At 33.5% G+C, this 18,728-nt stretch overlaps 1 protein-coding gene across 1 annotated transcript in view; it reads left to right on the top strand.

The window, feature by feature from the left end:
- The window catches only part of LOC142228073 (uncharacterized), a 106,244-nt gene that overhangs the window by 69,415 nt on the left and 18,101 nt on the right, over window positions 1–18,728 (top strand). Inside the window, exons 2-3 of the mRNA XM_075298378.1 lie at window positions 12,198–12,407; window positions 15,554–15,667. Of these exons, the coding sequence (XP_075154493.1) occupies window positions 12,210–12,407; window positions 15,554–15,667 (312 nt within the window). The 5' untranslated portion in view covers window positions 12,198–12,209. The remainder of the gene's footprint in view (window positions 1–12,197; window positions 12,408–15,553; window positions 15,668–18,728) is intronic.

An 18,728-nucleotide genomic window follows, 5' to 3' on the forward strand; every position in this document is an offset into this window, starting at 1 on the left:
ACCGATATGGACCAGTTTTTGCATGGTTGTTGGAGACCATATACTAACACCACGTACCAAATTTCAATCGGGTAGGATGAAGTTTGCTCCTCCAAGATGCTCCGGAGGTCAAATCTGGGGATCGGTTTATATGGGAGCTATATATATTTATGGACCGATATGGACCAATTTTTGCACGGTTGTTAGAGACCGCATACTAACATCAGGTACCAAATTTCAACCGGATCGGATGAATTTTGCCCCTCCAAGAGGCTCCGGAGGTCAAATCTGGGAATCGGTTTATATGGGGGCTATATATAATTATGGACCGATATGGACCAATTTTTGCATGGTTGTTAGAGACCGTATACTTAGACCACGTACCAAATTTCAACCGGATCGGATGAATTTTGCTGCTCCGGAAGGCTCCGCAAGCCAAATTTGGGGATCGGTTTATATGGGGGCTATACGTAAACGTGGGCCGATATGGCCCATTTTCAATACCATCCGACCTACATCAATAACAACTACTTGTGCCAAGTTTCAAGTCGATAGCTAGTTTCGTTCGGAAGTTAGCGTGATTTCCACAGACGGACGGACAGCCGGACAGACGGACAGACGGACGGACGGACGGACATGCTTAGATCGACTCAGAATTTCACCACGACCCAGAATATATATACTTTATGGGGTCTTAGAGCAATATTTCGATGTGTTACAAACGGAATGACAAAGTTAATATACCCCCATCCTATGGTGGAGGGTATAAAAAATTGTATTAAACAGTGTAATTAAAATAGAGAACATCTTTGAGGGGACATTTTTGGAAGTGCTTTTAAAGTTGTGCCTTTGCAACAACTTCCAAAATTTTTTGCTGGGTTTTTCAAAGACAAAAACAAGTAAGTAAAGTAGAAAGTCGAATTAGTAAACATAAGTATTTGTGGGGGTAACATTGATGTAGGTATGGGAGATAAACCGCTTTTGCATATTTAATAAATTAAGGATATATATAAATAATTAAGGGCTATATGTTTATGGGCGCTTAATCTGACTATAGCTGATAGTCAGTGTTGCCAGGGAAAATGTTCGATTTACCCTACAAGGACAAAAAAAATGTTCCCTACTTTTCCATACATTCCCAAACAATTTTCCCTACAATATTTTTCGTTAAATTTAAACAAATTTTACAAAACAAAAATGGTTCTAAGTATTTTATTATCTTAAAACATGAATACTCAACGTATATAAACTTAGAATATAAATTTGTATTACCACCACGCTTGGCACAGTTGGTAGAATTCTACCCAAAATAGTAATTTTTTATTATTAAATCTCTATAAAAATAAAATTTTGGAAAAAGTTTCTATAAACAAATTTTTGTGAGAAATTTTTCTATAGAAATAAAATTTTGACAATAAATTCCAAAGAAATAAAATATTGAGAAAAAATTCCATAGAAATAAAATTTTGAGAAAATTTTTTATAGAAATAATATTTTGAAAAAAAAAAAAATTGTACACTGATAAAAATATTGTCGTGTGGTCAAAGATGTCATGTCTTTAAAATACGAATGCAAATTTTGCTTAGCATAGAAGACGCATTTCTCTAGTATAAAGTTTTTTTCCTTGACCAAAGGTCGATAAACTTTTCAATGAAGTCGTATTGTCCTTATAATTAAGCGATTTGATTTAAAAATGGATATCATAACATGAAAGAAAAAATGTTTGGGCTAAGGTCAACTTGACTTTAATAATTTAGAAAAAATCTTTAAATTTAATGAAATTGTCTTTAAATTTGTTGTCTTTTTGCATCTTGACTATAAAGCAAAAAATCGTTCAAATATAGGACATGTTTTTCAACATTTTATTTTAAAGACGTTTTTTACTTGAAACACAGCAAAATTTCTACTAGAAGTCGAGTCTAAATTTAGAAAATACAGTCGTCGTTAACTTGGACTTTTGATAGCATATGAAAAAAAAGCTGAAAAAGCGAAAAATTAAAATTTGCTTCCTAGAAGCAACTACACAAAACCCGATTTTAAAAGAAAATTGTGTCTTAAAAGTGTCCTTACTTGTATTCTCCGCTTCTTTGGCTCGGAATCAATACCAAATTTTTTAAAGTAAAGACAAAATCATTGGAACCGGGTATGCTTTTTTTCAGTGTATAGAAATGCAATTTTGACAAAATTTTCTATAGAAATAAAATGTTGACAAAATTTTCTACAGGAATAAAGTTTTGACAAAAATTTCTATAGAAATATTTGTTTGGTAGATTTGTGCTTATGTAAGAGCTACAAGTACGTATAAATACGATCAGCTAGTACATCAAAAATTTAAATTTGAGTAACATTGGTTAATAAACAAGAGTATTATGGCCAAATTTGGGAATATCGAGCGATGCATATATGTTATATGGAAGCTATATGTAAATCTGAACCAATTTGCATAATATTTTGCGGGTTTGATTAATACCACAAAAGGTTACCTTGTGCAAGATTTGAGTAAGATCAGTTAAGAAATGAGGCCTGTATGGTCAAAAATAAGGTTATTAGGGCGATACATATATGAGAGCTATATCTACATCTGAACCGATTTCGATGAAATTGTGCACATATAGAGGACTCTATCTAGCCAACTTTGAGTAAGATCTGTTAACAAATAAGGGTTCTATGGCCAAATTTGGGAATATCGGGCTATACATATATATGGGAGCTATATTTAAATCTGAACAGATTTCGATGATTTTTTGCACATATAGTTAGTGCTATAGAAGATTACATTTAGCCAACATTGAGTAAGATCGGTCGATAAATAACGGTTTTATGGCCAAATTTAGAAAAATCGGGCGGTACATATATATAGGAGCTATAGCTAAATCTGAACAGATTTCGTTGATTTTTTGCACATGTAGTTTGTGCTGTAGAAGATTACATTTAGCCAACATTGAGTAAGATTGGTTGATAAATAAGGGTTTTGTGGCCAAATTTGGGAAAATCGGGTGATACATATATATGAGAGCTATATCTAAATATGAACCGATTTGGATAAAATTTTCCAGACTTGAAGGGCGATGAAAAATACAACTTTTTTTCCAAATTTGGTGACGATCTGTTTGAAAATTTGCAACGTGACCCCATTTATCGAAATCGGGCGATACATATATATGGGAGCTATATCTAAATTTGATCCGATTTCTTCTAAATTCAATAGCGTTCGTCCTTGTGCCCAAAAAACTCCCTGTACAAATTTCATCAAAATCGGTTAATAATTGCGACCGGAATCCTGTGAACAAGAAATACATGGACAGACGGACGGACACCAAGCGCTAGATTGACTCAGGAGATGATTCTGAGTCGATCGGTATATATTTTATGGGGCCTAAAATCAATATTTCTATTGATTTTTAGCACATTTTTTGGCAGATCAAACTTATTATACTCTGACCACTATGTGGTTTAGGGTATAAAAAAAAGGCTGAAATAACATCTAATATTAGATTCAGTTAAGATTTGTTAGAAATCATAATGCTTTTGTTTAAGTTTGAAAACAATAAAATGAAATGTCGCTAAAATAAATCTGTCCGATATCAGACGAGCGGTTTAGATGTAATAGCAACTCAGCAAAAAAGTGTCACCAAAAAGGTAGTGATAATGTTCTTTATGGATCCGGAAGTGGTGAAAAATTGGCGCAGAAGCGATGAATTTAATATGGGCTTGTCATAGGACGGATGTCCACCATTTCAAAAGCCGTTGCACTGAATTTGCATCACTTCGTAAGGTGTGATTCGAATTCAGTGTTTTGGATGTGGATTAAATACTTTTGTCATATTTTGCCAAATAAATATTTTTTTACAATTTTTAATGCATTCTAATGCTTGTCTGAAACGTTTGACCCTAAATATTTTCAAAAATTCGCAATTTATCTAGAATTGTTTTAGCATTTTTTTTTTGGTTTTTCAACAACGTTTAAATCAGTTGTACCTTCTTATTAATTCTTAATCTGTTTTTAAATTATTTAAAACAAACAAAGTTAAAATAACCCATTAAAAGTATAAAAATTGCGAGTTATAAAAAAATGAATTAAAATAACTTCCTGTGTAGTTAAAATAAAGAACAGCTTTTGGAAGGATATTTTTGAAAGTGCTTTTAAAATTGTGCCTTTAGTACAACTTACAAATTTTAGTGCTGGGAATTTGGTTGCAATACATATCAATCACCCTGTAATTATTAGATACTCCAATGAAATTTGTTGGAATATATCGCAAAGTGTTTAATGTCTATCATTCGAAATGATATCAGTTATAATTTTTTAATTAGAAATGGAACAAATGTAATTATTGTATTTATTATCAGAATTTAATTTTAAAATGTGTGAAAATTTATACAAATGTAATTATTGTATTTATTATCAGAATTTAATTTTAAAATGTGTGAAAATGTATACCTGCAAAATGGAAAGTTTCAATTAAATGTAAAATACTTATTAATATTAATAATCATAATTTGTTTACCATTTGTAGGTTTTAGGCACTAGATAATGATAGTAACGATTACATTCGTTGTAGTTTAGGTGATGCAATAAGGCACACTGACAAAAACATTATCTTTGGGCCAAAGATTTCATGTCCTTATATAACGAAAGCTTAGAATATAAGACACATTTGTCTATATATCATTTTTTCCTTGTCCAAACGTCGATAAAAACGCCATTAAAATAAAGTAATAACAAACGTATCTGATTTTTCAACTCTTTTAGCTTTCTAATCAAGATACAAAAAGTCTACGAATTTAAAGACGACTTCATTAATTTTCAAGAAATTATCAGAATTATTAAAGGCAAGGTTACCTTAGTCAAACAAAATTTTCTTTCATGTTAGGATACCCAATTTTTAATTGAATCACTGAAACCATAAAGATAAAACTGTTTTACTGAAAAGTTTGTCTACGTTTGGACAAGGAAAAAAATTAAAATTTTGACAAAATTTTAGATAGACATAAAATTTTGACAAAATTTTCTATAGAAATAAAATTTTGACAAAATTTTCTACGGAAATAAAGTTTTGACTACATTAAAAAAATTTTTTTAAATTTTTTTTTTAAAGAAATAAAATTTTTAAAAAAATTTTTTATAGAAATAAAATTTTAATACAATTTTCTACAGAAATAAAATTTTGACAAAATTTTCTATAGAAATAAAATTAAATAATATTCTATATTATTTAAACAAAACAAGTATATACGGCCGTAAGTTCGACCAGGCCGAATCTTATGTACCCTCCACCATGGATTGCGTAGAAACTTCTACGAAAGACTGTCATCCACAATCGAATTAATTGGGTTGTGGTATCTTAAAACTTCTTAACATCGTTTTGTAAATTGTGAGTTAGTCCATACGTGGTATATACTTGACAAAAAAAGGTGTGTATAGGTAAGTTTACAAATAATTACGAATCGATATGGACTTTTGCACGGTACGTAGAGAGCCAGAATTGAAATATGGGGTCGCTTATATGTGGGCTATATACAATTATGAACTTGATATGGACCAATTTTTGTGTGATTGGGGATCTATTTATCTGAGGGCTATATATAACTATAGACCGATATGGACCTAGTTAGGCATGGTTGTTAACGGGCATATACTAGCACAATGTACCAAATTTCAATTGACTCGAATGAAATTTGCTCCTCCAAGAGGCTCCAAAACCAAATCTCGTGATCTGTTTATATGGGGGCTATACATGATTATGGACTGATGTAGAGCACTTTTGGCATTGTTGTTAAATATCATATACTACCACCACGTACCAAATTTCAACCAGATCGGATGAATTTTGCTTCTCCAAAAGACACCAGAGGTCAAATCTGGGGGTCGGTTTATATGGGAGCTATATATACTTATGGACTGATATTAACCAATTCCTGCATGGTTGTTGGATACCATATACTAACATCACGTACCAAATTTCAACCGAATCGGATGAATTTTGCTCTTCCAAGGGGCTCCAGAGGTCAAATCTGGGGATCGGTTTATATGGGGCCTATATATAATTATGTACCGATTTTGACCAATTTTTGCATGGGTGTTTGAGGCCAAATATTAAAACTACGTACCAAATTTTAACTGAATCAGATGTATTTTGGTCTTCCAAGAGGCTCCGGAGGTCAAATCTGGTGATCGGTTTATATGGGGGCTATATATAATTATGGACCGATGTGGACCAATTTTAGCATGGTTGTTAGAGACCATAAACCAACACCGTGTACCAAATTTCAGCTGGATCGGATGAAATTTGTTTCTCTTAGAGGCTCGGCAAGCCAAATCGGGGGATCGGTTTATATGGGGCACGGCTGTTAGCGGCCATATCCTTCCACAACGTACGAAATTTCAACCGAATCGGATGAAATGTATTCCTCCAAGAGGCTCCGGAGTTCAAATCTGGGAATCGGTTTATATGGAAGCTATATATAATTATGGACCGATATGAAGCAATTTTTGCACGATTGTTAGATACCTTACACCACGTACCAAATTTCAACCGATGTGGACCAATTTTTGCATGAATGTTAGAGACCATATACTAACACCACGTACCAAATTTCAGCCGGAGCGGATGAAATTTGCTTCTCTTAGAGGATGGGCAATCCAAATTTGGGGGTCCGTTTATATGGGGGCTATACGTAAAAGTGGACAGATATGGCCCATTTGCAATCCCATCCGACCTACATCAATAACAACTACTTGTGCCAAGTTTCAAGTCGATAGCTTGTTTCGTTTCGCTCAGATCGACTCAGAATTTCACCACGACCCAGAATATATATACTTTATGGGTTCTTAGAGCAATATTTCGATGTGTTACAAACGGAATGACAAAGTTAATATACCCCCATCCTATGGTGGAGGGTATAACAAGTTGCTCACAGGCAACTTTAGGGTCGAAAGGGTTAAGTTTGGTAGATTTTTGGTAAAATTTTGTTCAAATTTGGTAGATTTTTTTTTTTTTAGCACGAGTGGCAGCCGTCGTTCTAAGACCAATACATCAATACCTTATAAATGGAAAGAAAATGTTGTAGAAGACAGTTGAATAGCCCAGCAAAATACCTCTCTATTTATTCAAATTACTATTTTTGAATTTGTTGCCCATCACAGTTTTTCAATCATTCCTATTATTCCTAATAGAAATCGTAACGCTTCATTAAAGATTCTAATTACAATCAGCAAAGAAATTAACTTTTCAAGGGTGATTAATCAATTTTCATGGCATGCCAAAGTGATGTGAATAAATTCTTTTCACATCATATGTGTAAGTAGTGTGTAAATATTTTAAGTGTCGTGGAATTAATTGCCATTGCATACTCTTACCACTATGGGAACAGATTTCCATTAAATTCTCAAGTTATGTAATCATTTTAGAAGCGTAAACATTCACTCCACTGCACAATTAAAATCCGTTTAGTTTCAACGCTCATATAAAGATATTATTAAAAAATTTATGTATACCACAACCGTTGCTTTGTAAGCACGTCAAGAATCCTCTATCCATTTTTTTTACACTTCCGATGCACAGAAGACATATCACCACCATATCTTCAAATAAAATATTTATTGAAGCTGAAAATGTTGTCAAAAAATGTCTGATATTTTAGTAAAATTAACAAGTTATTCAGAAAAGAAATTGATTGAAAGTTTTTATCTTTGTAATTAATATAAAAAAACTAGTCCCAAGCAACATTTTCGAATTAAAATTGTAATCGAAAATTATATAAAAAGAACTATATCATATACTTAATCGTATACATACACTGAAAAAAATATTGTCGTGAGACAAAAGATTTCATGTCCTTAAAATACGAATGCGTTTTTTGCTTAGCATAGAAGACGCATTTGTCTGAAATAAAGATTTTTTCTTTGTCCGAAAGACGATGAACTTTTCTTTAAAGTCGTTTTTCCTTATAATTGTGTGATTCAAATTAAAAATGGGTTTCTTAAAATGAAAGAAAATTCTGTTTGACAAAGGTCAACTTTGTGAAAAATTCTTCAAAATTAAAGAAATTGTCTTTAAATTTGTTGTCTTTTTGCATCTTTACAACAAAGCAAAAAAGGGTTTAAAAAGAGGAGACGTTTTTATACACTTTATTTTAAAAAGGATTTTTACTAGAGACATATAATAATTTCTACTTGAAGTCGGGTCTGAATTTGAAAATGTAAGTTGTCGTTAACACGTTTTTAAAGGACTATAATTGTATAATTGTAATTACATGAAGAAAAAAAGATAAAATAAAATTTGCTTCCTATAATCAAGTACGCAAAACTTAAATTTAAAAGACAATTCTGTCTTAGAAGTATCCTTACTTCAATTCTCCACTTCTTTGGCTCGGAATCAATGCCAAAATCATTAGTGTAAAGACAAAATGTTTGGAATCGGACAGCTTTTTTTCTGTGTACGAGGTTTGCCATTTATATTTCGGAATAAGAGAACAACAAGTATATTCCGTAAGTTCGGCCAGGCCGAATCTTATGTACCCTTCACCATGGATTGCGTAGAAACTTCTACTACATACTGAGTTATCTTACAACTTCTTAACATCATCTTCTAAATTGTCAATTAGTCCATATATACCGATCTTGATCGGTATATATAGGCGAGTCTATAAATAATTACGAACCGACATGAACTGTTGCGTGCTAATTAGTGAGAAGTGAAATATGTTATAGGGGGTCGCTTTATATGGCGGCTATATACAATTATGAACTGATATGGACAAATTTTTGTTTGATAGGGGGTCGGTTTATCTGGGGGCTATATATATAACTATAGACCGATATGGAACAATTTTGGCATGGTTGTTAGCGGCCATATCCTTCTACAACGTACCAAATTTTAACCAAATCGGATGAAATTTATGCCTCCAAGAGGCTCCGGACGTCAAATCTGGGAATCGGTTTATGCGGATGCTAACAGGTTGGCTGATAAGTCCCCGGTCTGACACATAGATGGCGTCGCTAGTATTAAATGCATATTATTTTTGTATAGTACCAACCTTCACATGATTCGTGTCAAAATTTGACGTCCGTAAGTCAATTAGTTTGTGAGATAGAGCGTCTTTTGTGAAGCAACTTTTGTTATTGTGAATATAATGGAAAAAAAAGGAATTTCGTGTATTGATAAAATACTGTTTGCTGAAGGGAAAAAAACCGGTGCAAGCAAACTTGGCAAAAACTTGGCTTGATAATGGGTTTCCGGACTCTGCCCCAGGGAAATCAAAAATAATTGATTGGTATGCAAAATTCAAGCGTGGTGAAATGAGCACGGAGGACGGTGAACGCAGTGGACGCCCGAAAGAGGTGGTTACCGAAAAACATCAAAAAAAATCCACAAAATGATTTTTAATGACCGTAAAATGAAGTTGATCCAGATAGCAGAGGCCTTAAAGATATCAAAGGAACGTGTTGGTCATATCATTCATCAATATTTGGATATGCGGAAGCTCTATGCAAATTGGTTGCCGCGCGAGCTCACATTTGACCAAAAACAACAATGTGTTGATGATTCTGAGCGGTGTTTGCAGCTGTTAACTCGTAATACACCCGATTTTTTCCGTCGATATGTGACAATGGATGAAACATGGCTCCATCACTACACTCCTGAGTCCAATCGACAGTCGACTGAGTGGACAGCGACCGGTGAACCGTCTCCGAAGCGTGGAAAGACTCAAAAGTCCGCTGGTAAAGTAATGGCCTCTGTTTTTTGGGATGCACATGGAATAATTTTTATCGATTATCTTGAGAAGGGAAAAACCATCAACAGTGACTATTATATGGCATTATTGGAGCGTTTGAAGGTCAAAATCGCGTTAAAACTGCCCCGTATGAAGAAGTAAAAAGTGTTGTTCTTCCAAGACAACGCACCGTGCCACAAGTCATTGAGAACGATGGCAAAAATTCATGAATTGGGCTTCGAATTGCTTCCCCACCCACCGTATTCACCAGATCTGGCCCCCAGCGACTTTTCTTGTTCTCAGACCTCAAAAGGATGCTCACAGGGAAAAAATTTGGCTGCAATGAAGAGGTTATCGCCGAAACTGAGGCCTATTTTGAGGCAAAACCGAAGGAGTACTACCAAAATGGTATCAAAAAATTGGAAGGTCGTTGTAATCGTTGTATCGCTCTTGAAGGGAACTATGTTGAATAATAAAAAGGAATTTCGACAAAAAAATGTGTTTTTCGTTGTTAGACTTATCAGCCAACCTGTTATATATAATTATGAAGCAATTTTTGCACGGTTGCTGGATACCATATACTTACACCACGTACCAAATTTAAACACGATCGAATGAAATTTGCTCCTCTAAGAGGCTCCGGAGGTCAAATCTGGGATCGGTGTATATGGGGGCTATATATATTTATGGACCGATTTAGACCAATTTTTGCATGGATGTTAGAGGCCATATATAAATACCACGTACCGGATTTCATGAAATAAGATGAAATTTGCTCCTCCAAGAGGATCTGCAAGCAAAATCTGGGGAACGGTTTATATGGGGGCTATATATATTTTTGGTCCTATATGGACCAATTTTAACGTGAATATTAGAAACCATATACTAACACCATGTACCAAATTTCAACCGGATCGGAGGAAATTTGGTTCTCCTAGAGCCTCCGCAAGCCAAATCGGGGGGGTCCGTTTATATGGGGGCTATACGTAAAAGTGAACCGTTATGGCCCATTTGCAATACCATCCGACCTACATAAGTAACAACTACTTGTGCCAAGTTTCAAGTGGATAGCCTGTTTCGTTCGGAAGTTAGCGTGATTTCCACCGACGGACGGACGGACATCTCTACATCGACTCAGAATTTCACCGCAACCCAGAATATATATACTTTATGGGGTCTTAGACCAATATTTCGATGTGTTAAAAACGGAATGACAAAGTTAATACACCTATGGTGGAGGGTATAAAAATCATCGAATATTGTTTTATTCCTTTTCAAATTATTCCCCATTAAAATCCATACACATTTGCATTCGTTTGAACCAATTGTCGATACACTTTTGCCACTCTGATTGAAATATAGCTTCTTCTGGTGTTGAAAAACGTACGGGAATAAAAAGAAATCATTAGGTTCCAAGTCGGGACTATACGGTGGTATTCTGAGTACTTAAAAATGTTTAAGACGATGTGTGAGAACTCGCATTGTCGTGGTGAGGAGTTATCCGTCTTTGGCGGTTGGTACCAATCAGAATTAACTGTTCTGCGTTGTTCTAGTGGTACGATTGAGGCATGTCCACTTTTTCCGAGACACAGGTATAGATTTGCCTGAAGTACTTCGTGCACGAGCAACTGGATCCACAATCGAATTATACTTGTCGATGACAATGTATCTTAAATCTTCTTGACATTATATTCTCTATTATAACTTAGACTATATGGAGTATATTTCGTTCTCGATCGGATTATATGAAGGAGTCTATTAATGGTTATGAACCGATATGGACCAATTTAGGCATGGTTGGTAGAGGGCATATTCTAAGTAAACTCTGGGGATTGGTTTATATGGGCACTGAAATTTAAATAAAATCCATGCCAAATTATGAAATGGCAAAAATAAATTTATTTGGTAGATAATTTCTTGTCATTTAACATTTAAATATAATTTCGGGCATATGGCCATCAGGACTATTTTGCACAAAGGTCATTCTGGATGTCTAATTTTCGTCCACCTTTTGAAATATTTGAGGGCATATCTCAGCAATGACACGTTGAATTTAAAGTTCCAAAACGTCAATCATTGCTGGTTTATCCACGTAAACCAATGACTTAAGGTATCCCTACAAAAACTAATCGAGTGGTGACAAATCACACGAACGCGGAGACAAATTCACAAGATTTGGAAGCGTTCTGTGTTCTGGAGTTAACATATTCATGGTGATTTGTCAAAGACTACTGCTTAGTGACGTCACGTTAAACTGGCAAAGCAGCTGTCAGACAAAAAAAAAAATCTCATAAATTTCCCAGTTGTCGGTGGAGACAAAATCCATGCACTCAGTGAATATCATTAACTAAGTACATGGATTTTGTCTCGACCGAAATTTGCATATTTTTATTTTTTTAAACAAATATATGTAATTGACTAAATAATTATTTAATTAATTTTTAAATGAAATTAAAATTTTATATTTATTAATATTTATATATTTATTGCCTTGTTTACAGAATCGAGGAAGGATGAAGTTTATTCTATTTTCTATCTTACTTGCCATCAGTATCTCTCAATCATTGCATTTGGAAACAAATGACAATATCATGGAATTGGAGAAGGACAATATCAATACGCCGTTTGATGATACACCAAAACATCGAACGAAACGAGGCATATGGGATATCTTTCAAAAAATGGTCATAACAAAAAATTTAATTGTTGATGTAAGTACAACTGAATTGAAGAAGTATTTTAGGTGAGAAAACATGCCAACAAATATTATTTTGCCATTTTTCAATAAAATTTTTAATCGGATTATTTTATAAATAAAAATAAAAATTCCTCAACTAGAAAACGAAATTTTCGACAAATAAAGATAACGATTTTCTTTTCTAAACCATCATTTTTCGGTGGGGGAAATAAGTATAAATGCTGTCTTTTTGTTATTCTCTACCGGAATAAATGATGAGGACAAATGAAAAAATGTTAGCCTGCAGGCTGATTTTATGCCCAATCTAAATATTCTGCATACACAACAAAAAAATTCTACAATTATTTTCGTCAACACAATTCAAATTTTATTTAAAGTTTAGCTAAAAGTTTACTTGGATTCAAAGATTTTGACCTTCCCTTAAGGATTTTGGTATTGATTCAGAGCCAAAGATGCGGCTTCTTAAAAATAAAGAAATTTTTAGCGACCCATCTGGCTTTAAATCTAGGACCAATAAAATTAAAATTAGGATACAGATCTCATTTATCAAATTTTCATTCCCTTTTTGCGGTTTATAAATAAAGGTACTCACGTACAAACAAATGCCAGTTTAAAAATCCAAATTATAACGGAAACTTCAAAGTAACAAATGTTTTCTTAATTCCAAAACAACTTTAAACGCTAAATCCCCAAAATAAATCTTAACCTATATTTGATGCGTTTTTATCTAAAATCTAAAGTTTAAATATTTCAGTTAATTTAATGACAATTTCTTTAAATCAAAAATGTGTTTCTTTACTTTAAGAAAAATTTGCCTTAGTTTAAAGACATACAACTTTAACGAAGGGACGCAAATTTACAAAATTTTGTGTCCTAAATTTAATAAAAAAAAATGAAACAAAGATTATAAACTTTATTTTAATTAAAATTTCATTATTTTAAAGAAATTTGTCCTTAATAGTGTGTAAATTGCTAATCCTAATTTTAAGGTTGCGTAATCTTTAATACCACGTACATATTTTTTCAGTGTAAGCTCTAAAAGAATATTATAAGACTGAGTAGCTTTTATTGTTGTTTTTATGACTTTCCAAATTTTTAATTAGAACTTTTAGGAAAATAATCGACCGAAGTCGGTTTTTTATATCGACTTCGGCCAGCTCTGCAATCTACACAAGCCTAGCTATACTTTTATCGCAGGCTAAATCTAATTTTTCCTTCAGGGAAATATCATACATTTTGGGAAACCTTATGGAAATTACATACCCGAATTATTCTTCCCAAATTGAACCATTTCCACAAACCATTGTTCATTATTAAAATTCTTTTATTTTCTTTTTAAGATTTTTTTTCTTAATTTTTGTTAATAATGTATTTTTATTATTTATTAACTTTGTCATTCCGTTTGTAAAACATCTAAATATTGCTCTAAGACCCCATAAAGTATATATATTCTGGGTCGTGGTGAAATTCTGAGTCGATCTGAGCATGCCCGTCCGTCCGTCTGTTGAAATCACGCTGGGCCATATCGGTCCACTTTTACGTATAGCCCCCATATAAACGGACCCCCAAATTTGGCTTGCGATCGCTCTAAGAGAAACAAATTTCATCCGATCCGGCTGAAATTTGGTACATAGTGTTAGTATATGGTCTCTAACAACCGTGCAAAAATTGGTCCATATCGGTCCATAATTACATATAGCCCCCATATAAACCGATCTCCCCCGATTTGGCTTGCGGAGCCCCTAAGAGAAGCAAATTTCATCCGATCCGGCTGAAATTTGGTGCATGATGTTGGTATATGGTCTCTAACAACCATGCGAAAATTGGTCCACATCGGTCCATAATTATATATAGCCCCCATATAAACCCTTCTCCAGATTTGACCTCCGGAGCCTCTTGGAGGAGCAACATTCATCCGATCCGGTTCAAATGTGGAACGTGCTGTTTGTATATGGTCTCTAACATCCATGCAAAAATTGGCCCACGTAGGTTCATAATTATATATAGCCCCCATATAAACCGATCCCCAAATTTGGCTTGCGGAGCCTCTTGGAGGAGCAAAATTCATCCGATCCGGATCAAATGTGGAACGTGGTGCTTGTATATGGTCTCTAACATCCATGCAAAAATTAGTCCACATAGGTTCATAATTATATATAGCCCCATATAAACCGATCCCCAGATTTGGCTTGCGGAGCTTCTAAGAGAAGCAAATTTCGTCCAATCCGGTTGAAATTTGGAAGATGGTGTTAGTATATGGTCTCTAACAACCATGTCAGAATTGGTCCATATCGGTCCATAATTATATATAGCCTCCATATTAAACGTTCTCCAGATTTGACCTCCGGAGCCTCTTGGAGGAGCAAAATTCATCCGATCCGGTTCCGCCGCTAAAAACCATGCCAAAATTGGAACATATCGGTCTATAGTTATATATAGCCGATCCCCAATCCCACAAAAATTGGTCCATATCGGTTCATAATCATAGTTGCCACTCAAGCCAAAAATAATCTACCAAAATTTTATTTTTATAGAAAATTTTGTCAAAATTTTATTGCTATAGAAAATTTGGTCAAAATTTTATTTCTATAGGAAATTTTGTTAAAATTGTATTGCTACAGAAAATTTTGTCAAAATTTTATTTCTATAGAAAATTTTGTTAAAATTTTATTTCTATAGATAATTTTGTTAAAATTTCATTTCTATAGAACATTTTGTCAAAACTTTATTTCTATAGAAAATTTTGTCAAAATTTTATTTCTATAGAAAATTTTGTCAAAAGTTTATTTCTATAGAAAAATTTGTGAAAATTATGTTTCTATAGAAAATGTTGTTTAAATTTCATTTCTATAGAAAATTTTGTGAAAATTTAATTTAGAAAAGTTTGTCAAACTGTATTGTATACGTATTTAATCACGTATGGACTTACTTATAATTTAGAAGACGGTGTTAGGAGGTTTTAAGATACATTGTCATCGGCAAGCGTTACCGCAACCAAAGTAATTCGATTGTGGATGACAGTCTCCAGTAGAAGTTGCTACGCAATCCATGGTGGGGGGAACATAAACTTATTAAAAATTTGTTTATTTTTTTTTTTTTTTGATATTTTTTTAAAGATTTTTTTAATAATGTATTTTTTGTTTTGTTTTATTGTTTTAGCAATATACAGATACCAGAGATACGCTAAATGATGTATTCAATATGTTCAATAGCCAGTTTGCGGATCCTGCCGATTCAAGGTCTACACAACAAAAAACAACTACTGAAGCTCCGGTTTGTACAACGTAGAAAATATTTTCAAATATGTTAGGGCTCCTTAATTGAAAAAGCCGAGTCTGAGATAAGATTTAGTTTATTAATTTTAATTCTCGTGAAGCCTTTCATTTTCATATCATTAATTTCAATCAATAATCAAAAAGCCCAAATTGATCTATACAATTATAAAGTTCACTAATTTTTAACACTATACTTAATAATACATAAACACAATGACATCTTATTAACTAATAATTCATTTTTATTCCAAATACGTAAAACTAACAACTGAAGCGAATGTGGATGTGATAGCATTTAAGGTATGGTTTACTATTATATAATTTTTCAAATTAACTGTAACATGATGTTACGAAATTGATTACAAGTCAGTGCAAAATATCTTCTCTCGTAAGGAACGTATTCCACAGTTGTATAGCGCGGATACGGACAACGGTCGCATTTGTAGAACCTGCAGTGACTATGTTCGGGCTGAATTTTGAATTTTGAAGATAAATAAGTTAGTCTATTTACTTAATACTTAACGATCCTTTACATGAGGAGAAGCATATAAGTTTCACTAGATTCTCCAAACAACATACTATAAACTGATAGACATATGAACTTATATGGTCACTCTGACGAAGGCTATATTCAAACCAAATTATTCTGTGGAAACACAATTTCAATCAGCCACGACTACCAATACAATCTCTTGAGTAGACCTCTAAGCCATGTAATATATGCGATAATATCATAGACAATTTTTCGTACATCAGGTGGAAGAGATACACCAGTATTGTAGAGTAAAAACAATCGTGTCTGTTCTGGTACACACATGTACAAGTTACGTATGGTGTCACACTTAAAAGGTGTTCTGGCCAACACTATACACCGTCATAGACCTGAAAAATGTACACGAACATTTCTTTTGTGTAGGCTTAGTGTACAGCCATCGTATGCAAAGTTGGAAGTTTTTATAACAAATAAATAACAGATTCTGAAACTTTAATGTGTTTTTTATAAATATTTGCAAATTTTATTGGGAAAGTCACTTATATATGTCAGAAACCACGCTTTTAAAAATCCATCTAAAATTTGAACCGAAATTTACTCTGATTGATGTATAAATTTTGGGATTGTTTTAATCAGCTGATTTTGCAGTGTGTTCGAAAGTATAATGTTGCCATAATTTTTAAAAGTTAACACAAAAAAGTTTTAAGCAAATTATCTTTGATTTTTGTGAATACTATCCGCTTTCTTAAACAAATCAAAGGTCTTTTTTAAAATATAAGGTAATTAAATTTTAACTTTTACAAAATCAATCGGCTAAGAAAAGTGAATTTTACCAAATTTATTGCATGAAAAATATGGCATCTTCAATTCTGCAAAGTGTTCTTGGTGCACAAATCACTGAGCAAATTAAAAAAAAAACTAACGCCGCCAATATCTTTCTGCACATGGAGGCCGCCACGATAGAAAATTTGTTTGCAATATTATTGTAAATATTTAAGCAATACAAATGAGAAAAACCTTAACAGAATAGTTAATTATGCCCACTATAATTAAATTTCCTTTAATGTATGGATGTTAAAAACTGTTTGACCAAAACCAAAATAAAAACTTCTCCGCCGTCAAAAACAAAAACGAGAACGACACGGCGATCGTTTGTTCATGAGTAACATTGAGGAGATAGAAAAAAAAAAACAAATAAAAACAGATTTGAAGCATCACGCAATTGTCTCCTTTTTCTTGATAAATTGCTCTTGTCCTTACAATATTCACTGCTAACAAAAATCCGGCAGGCATTTTATGGCTTTGAGTTACGCACTTACTTTTAATTTTTTATGTTTATACCGGCAAAATATGTTTTGTTTATAATTTCTGTCTGCAAATAATATGGCTTGCAGAAAAAATCAGCTGTCACATTTGTCGATTAAAAGCCCGAAAAAAGTTTCACACGTGTGACTCAGAACAACTAACTTTGTGTGTGGTGTGTCGAAAGTGTATAGTGTGGTGCACAATGCGGTGTGACCCAGAACAGACATGAATATTTTCGATACTAATCTATTTATGTGTACTTCAAACTTGAGATGGTTATCAATGTAAAACCCTAAGACCCCCAATGATGCTACATTGTCAATAACCAAATTATTCACCGAGAACAGCTATGACGAGTCCGTTGATCCAAAAAAACATGGACCGCGACTGTGATACATTGAAATCAATAAAGTCTGCTCGACATCAGTCCACTATAGCTGCCAAATATCTATTACCGCTATCCTTAAAAGTTTGATCGTCTGTGCGGATGTTGTGGGCAAACAATTGCAGATCGTCTGCTTGCAAGTACCCCCTCGTAACAGTCAGGACGTCAACTAAATCATTCACATAATACGAAATGAATATAGAAGCCATAATTGAGCCTTTCGGCACTCCCCGGAATAACTGATGCTCCTTAAAGTCAACTCCATTATGGCCTTCTTCCTCCAAGAAAATATTTGACTAAACGATATGCTGATGAGGAGAATCCACATACTTCATATAACTTATTAATCAAAACGTTATGACTAAATCAGTCAAAAGACTTAAGTCCAAGCTCAATAACGGTACGGTCCTCTTTTCATCTACCGACCTTCTTAATTGGATGTAGTTAATAGTGTATTGAAGTGTAAACAAGGTTCCTTATCATTGGGAAGACTGCTTTCAAAATCCTCAACGGTATTTCACCGCAACCACATGCGTCAGATTTAATGCAACACAACACATTTCAAACTTCGTCTAAACGTTTCTAAATTCAAAACAGCCATCATCTCTGCCGGTAATAGATTCAAAAACTAATTTTGGTTGACCATTTAATTGCTGTAAGACAAATGAGTCATTACAATCATTGACATATAGATCAGCTGAACTTTGATAATTTTGAACATACCCCTTTTTAACTCATTCCACTCCACTGCCTTCGATGATGTAAAAAAAAGAAACTACTGTAGTGGGCAGCCTTTCTTTAAAATTAATTCACTCCATATAACAGGTTGGCTGATAAGTTCCCGGGAGAATACGGTGGGTGGGGAAACAATTCGAA

This window comes from Haematobia irritans, chromosome 3 (genome assembly GCF_050003625.1).
Source record: "Haematobia irritans isolate KBUSLIRL chromosome 3, ASM5000362v1, whole genome shotgun sequence".
Classification (NCBI taxonomy): domain Eukaryota; kingdom Metazoa; phylum Arthropoda; class Insecta; order Diptera; family Muscidae; genus Haematobia; species Haematobia irritans.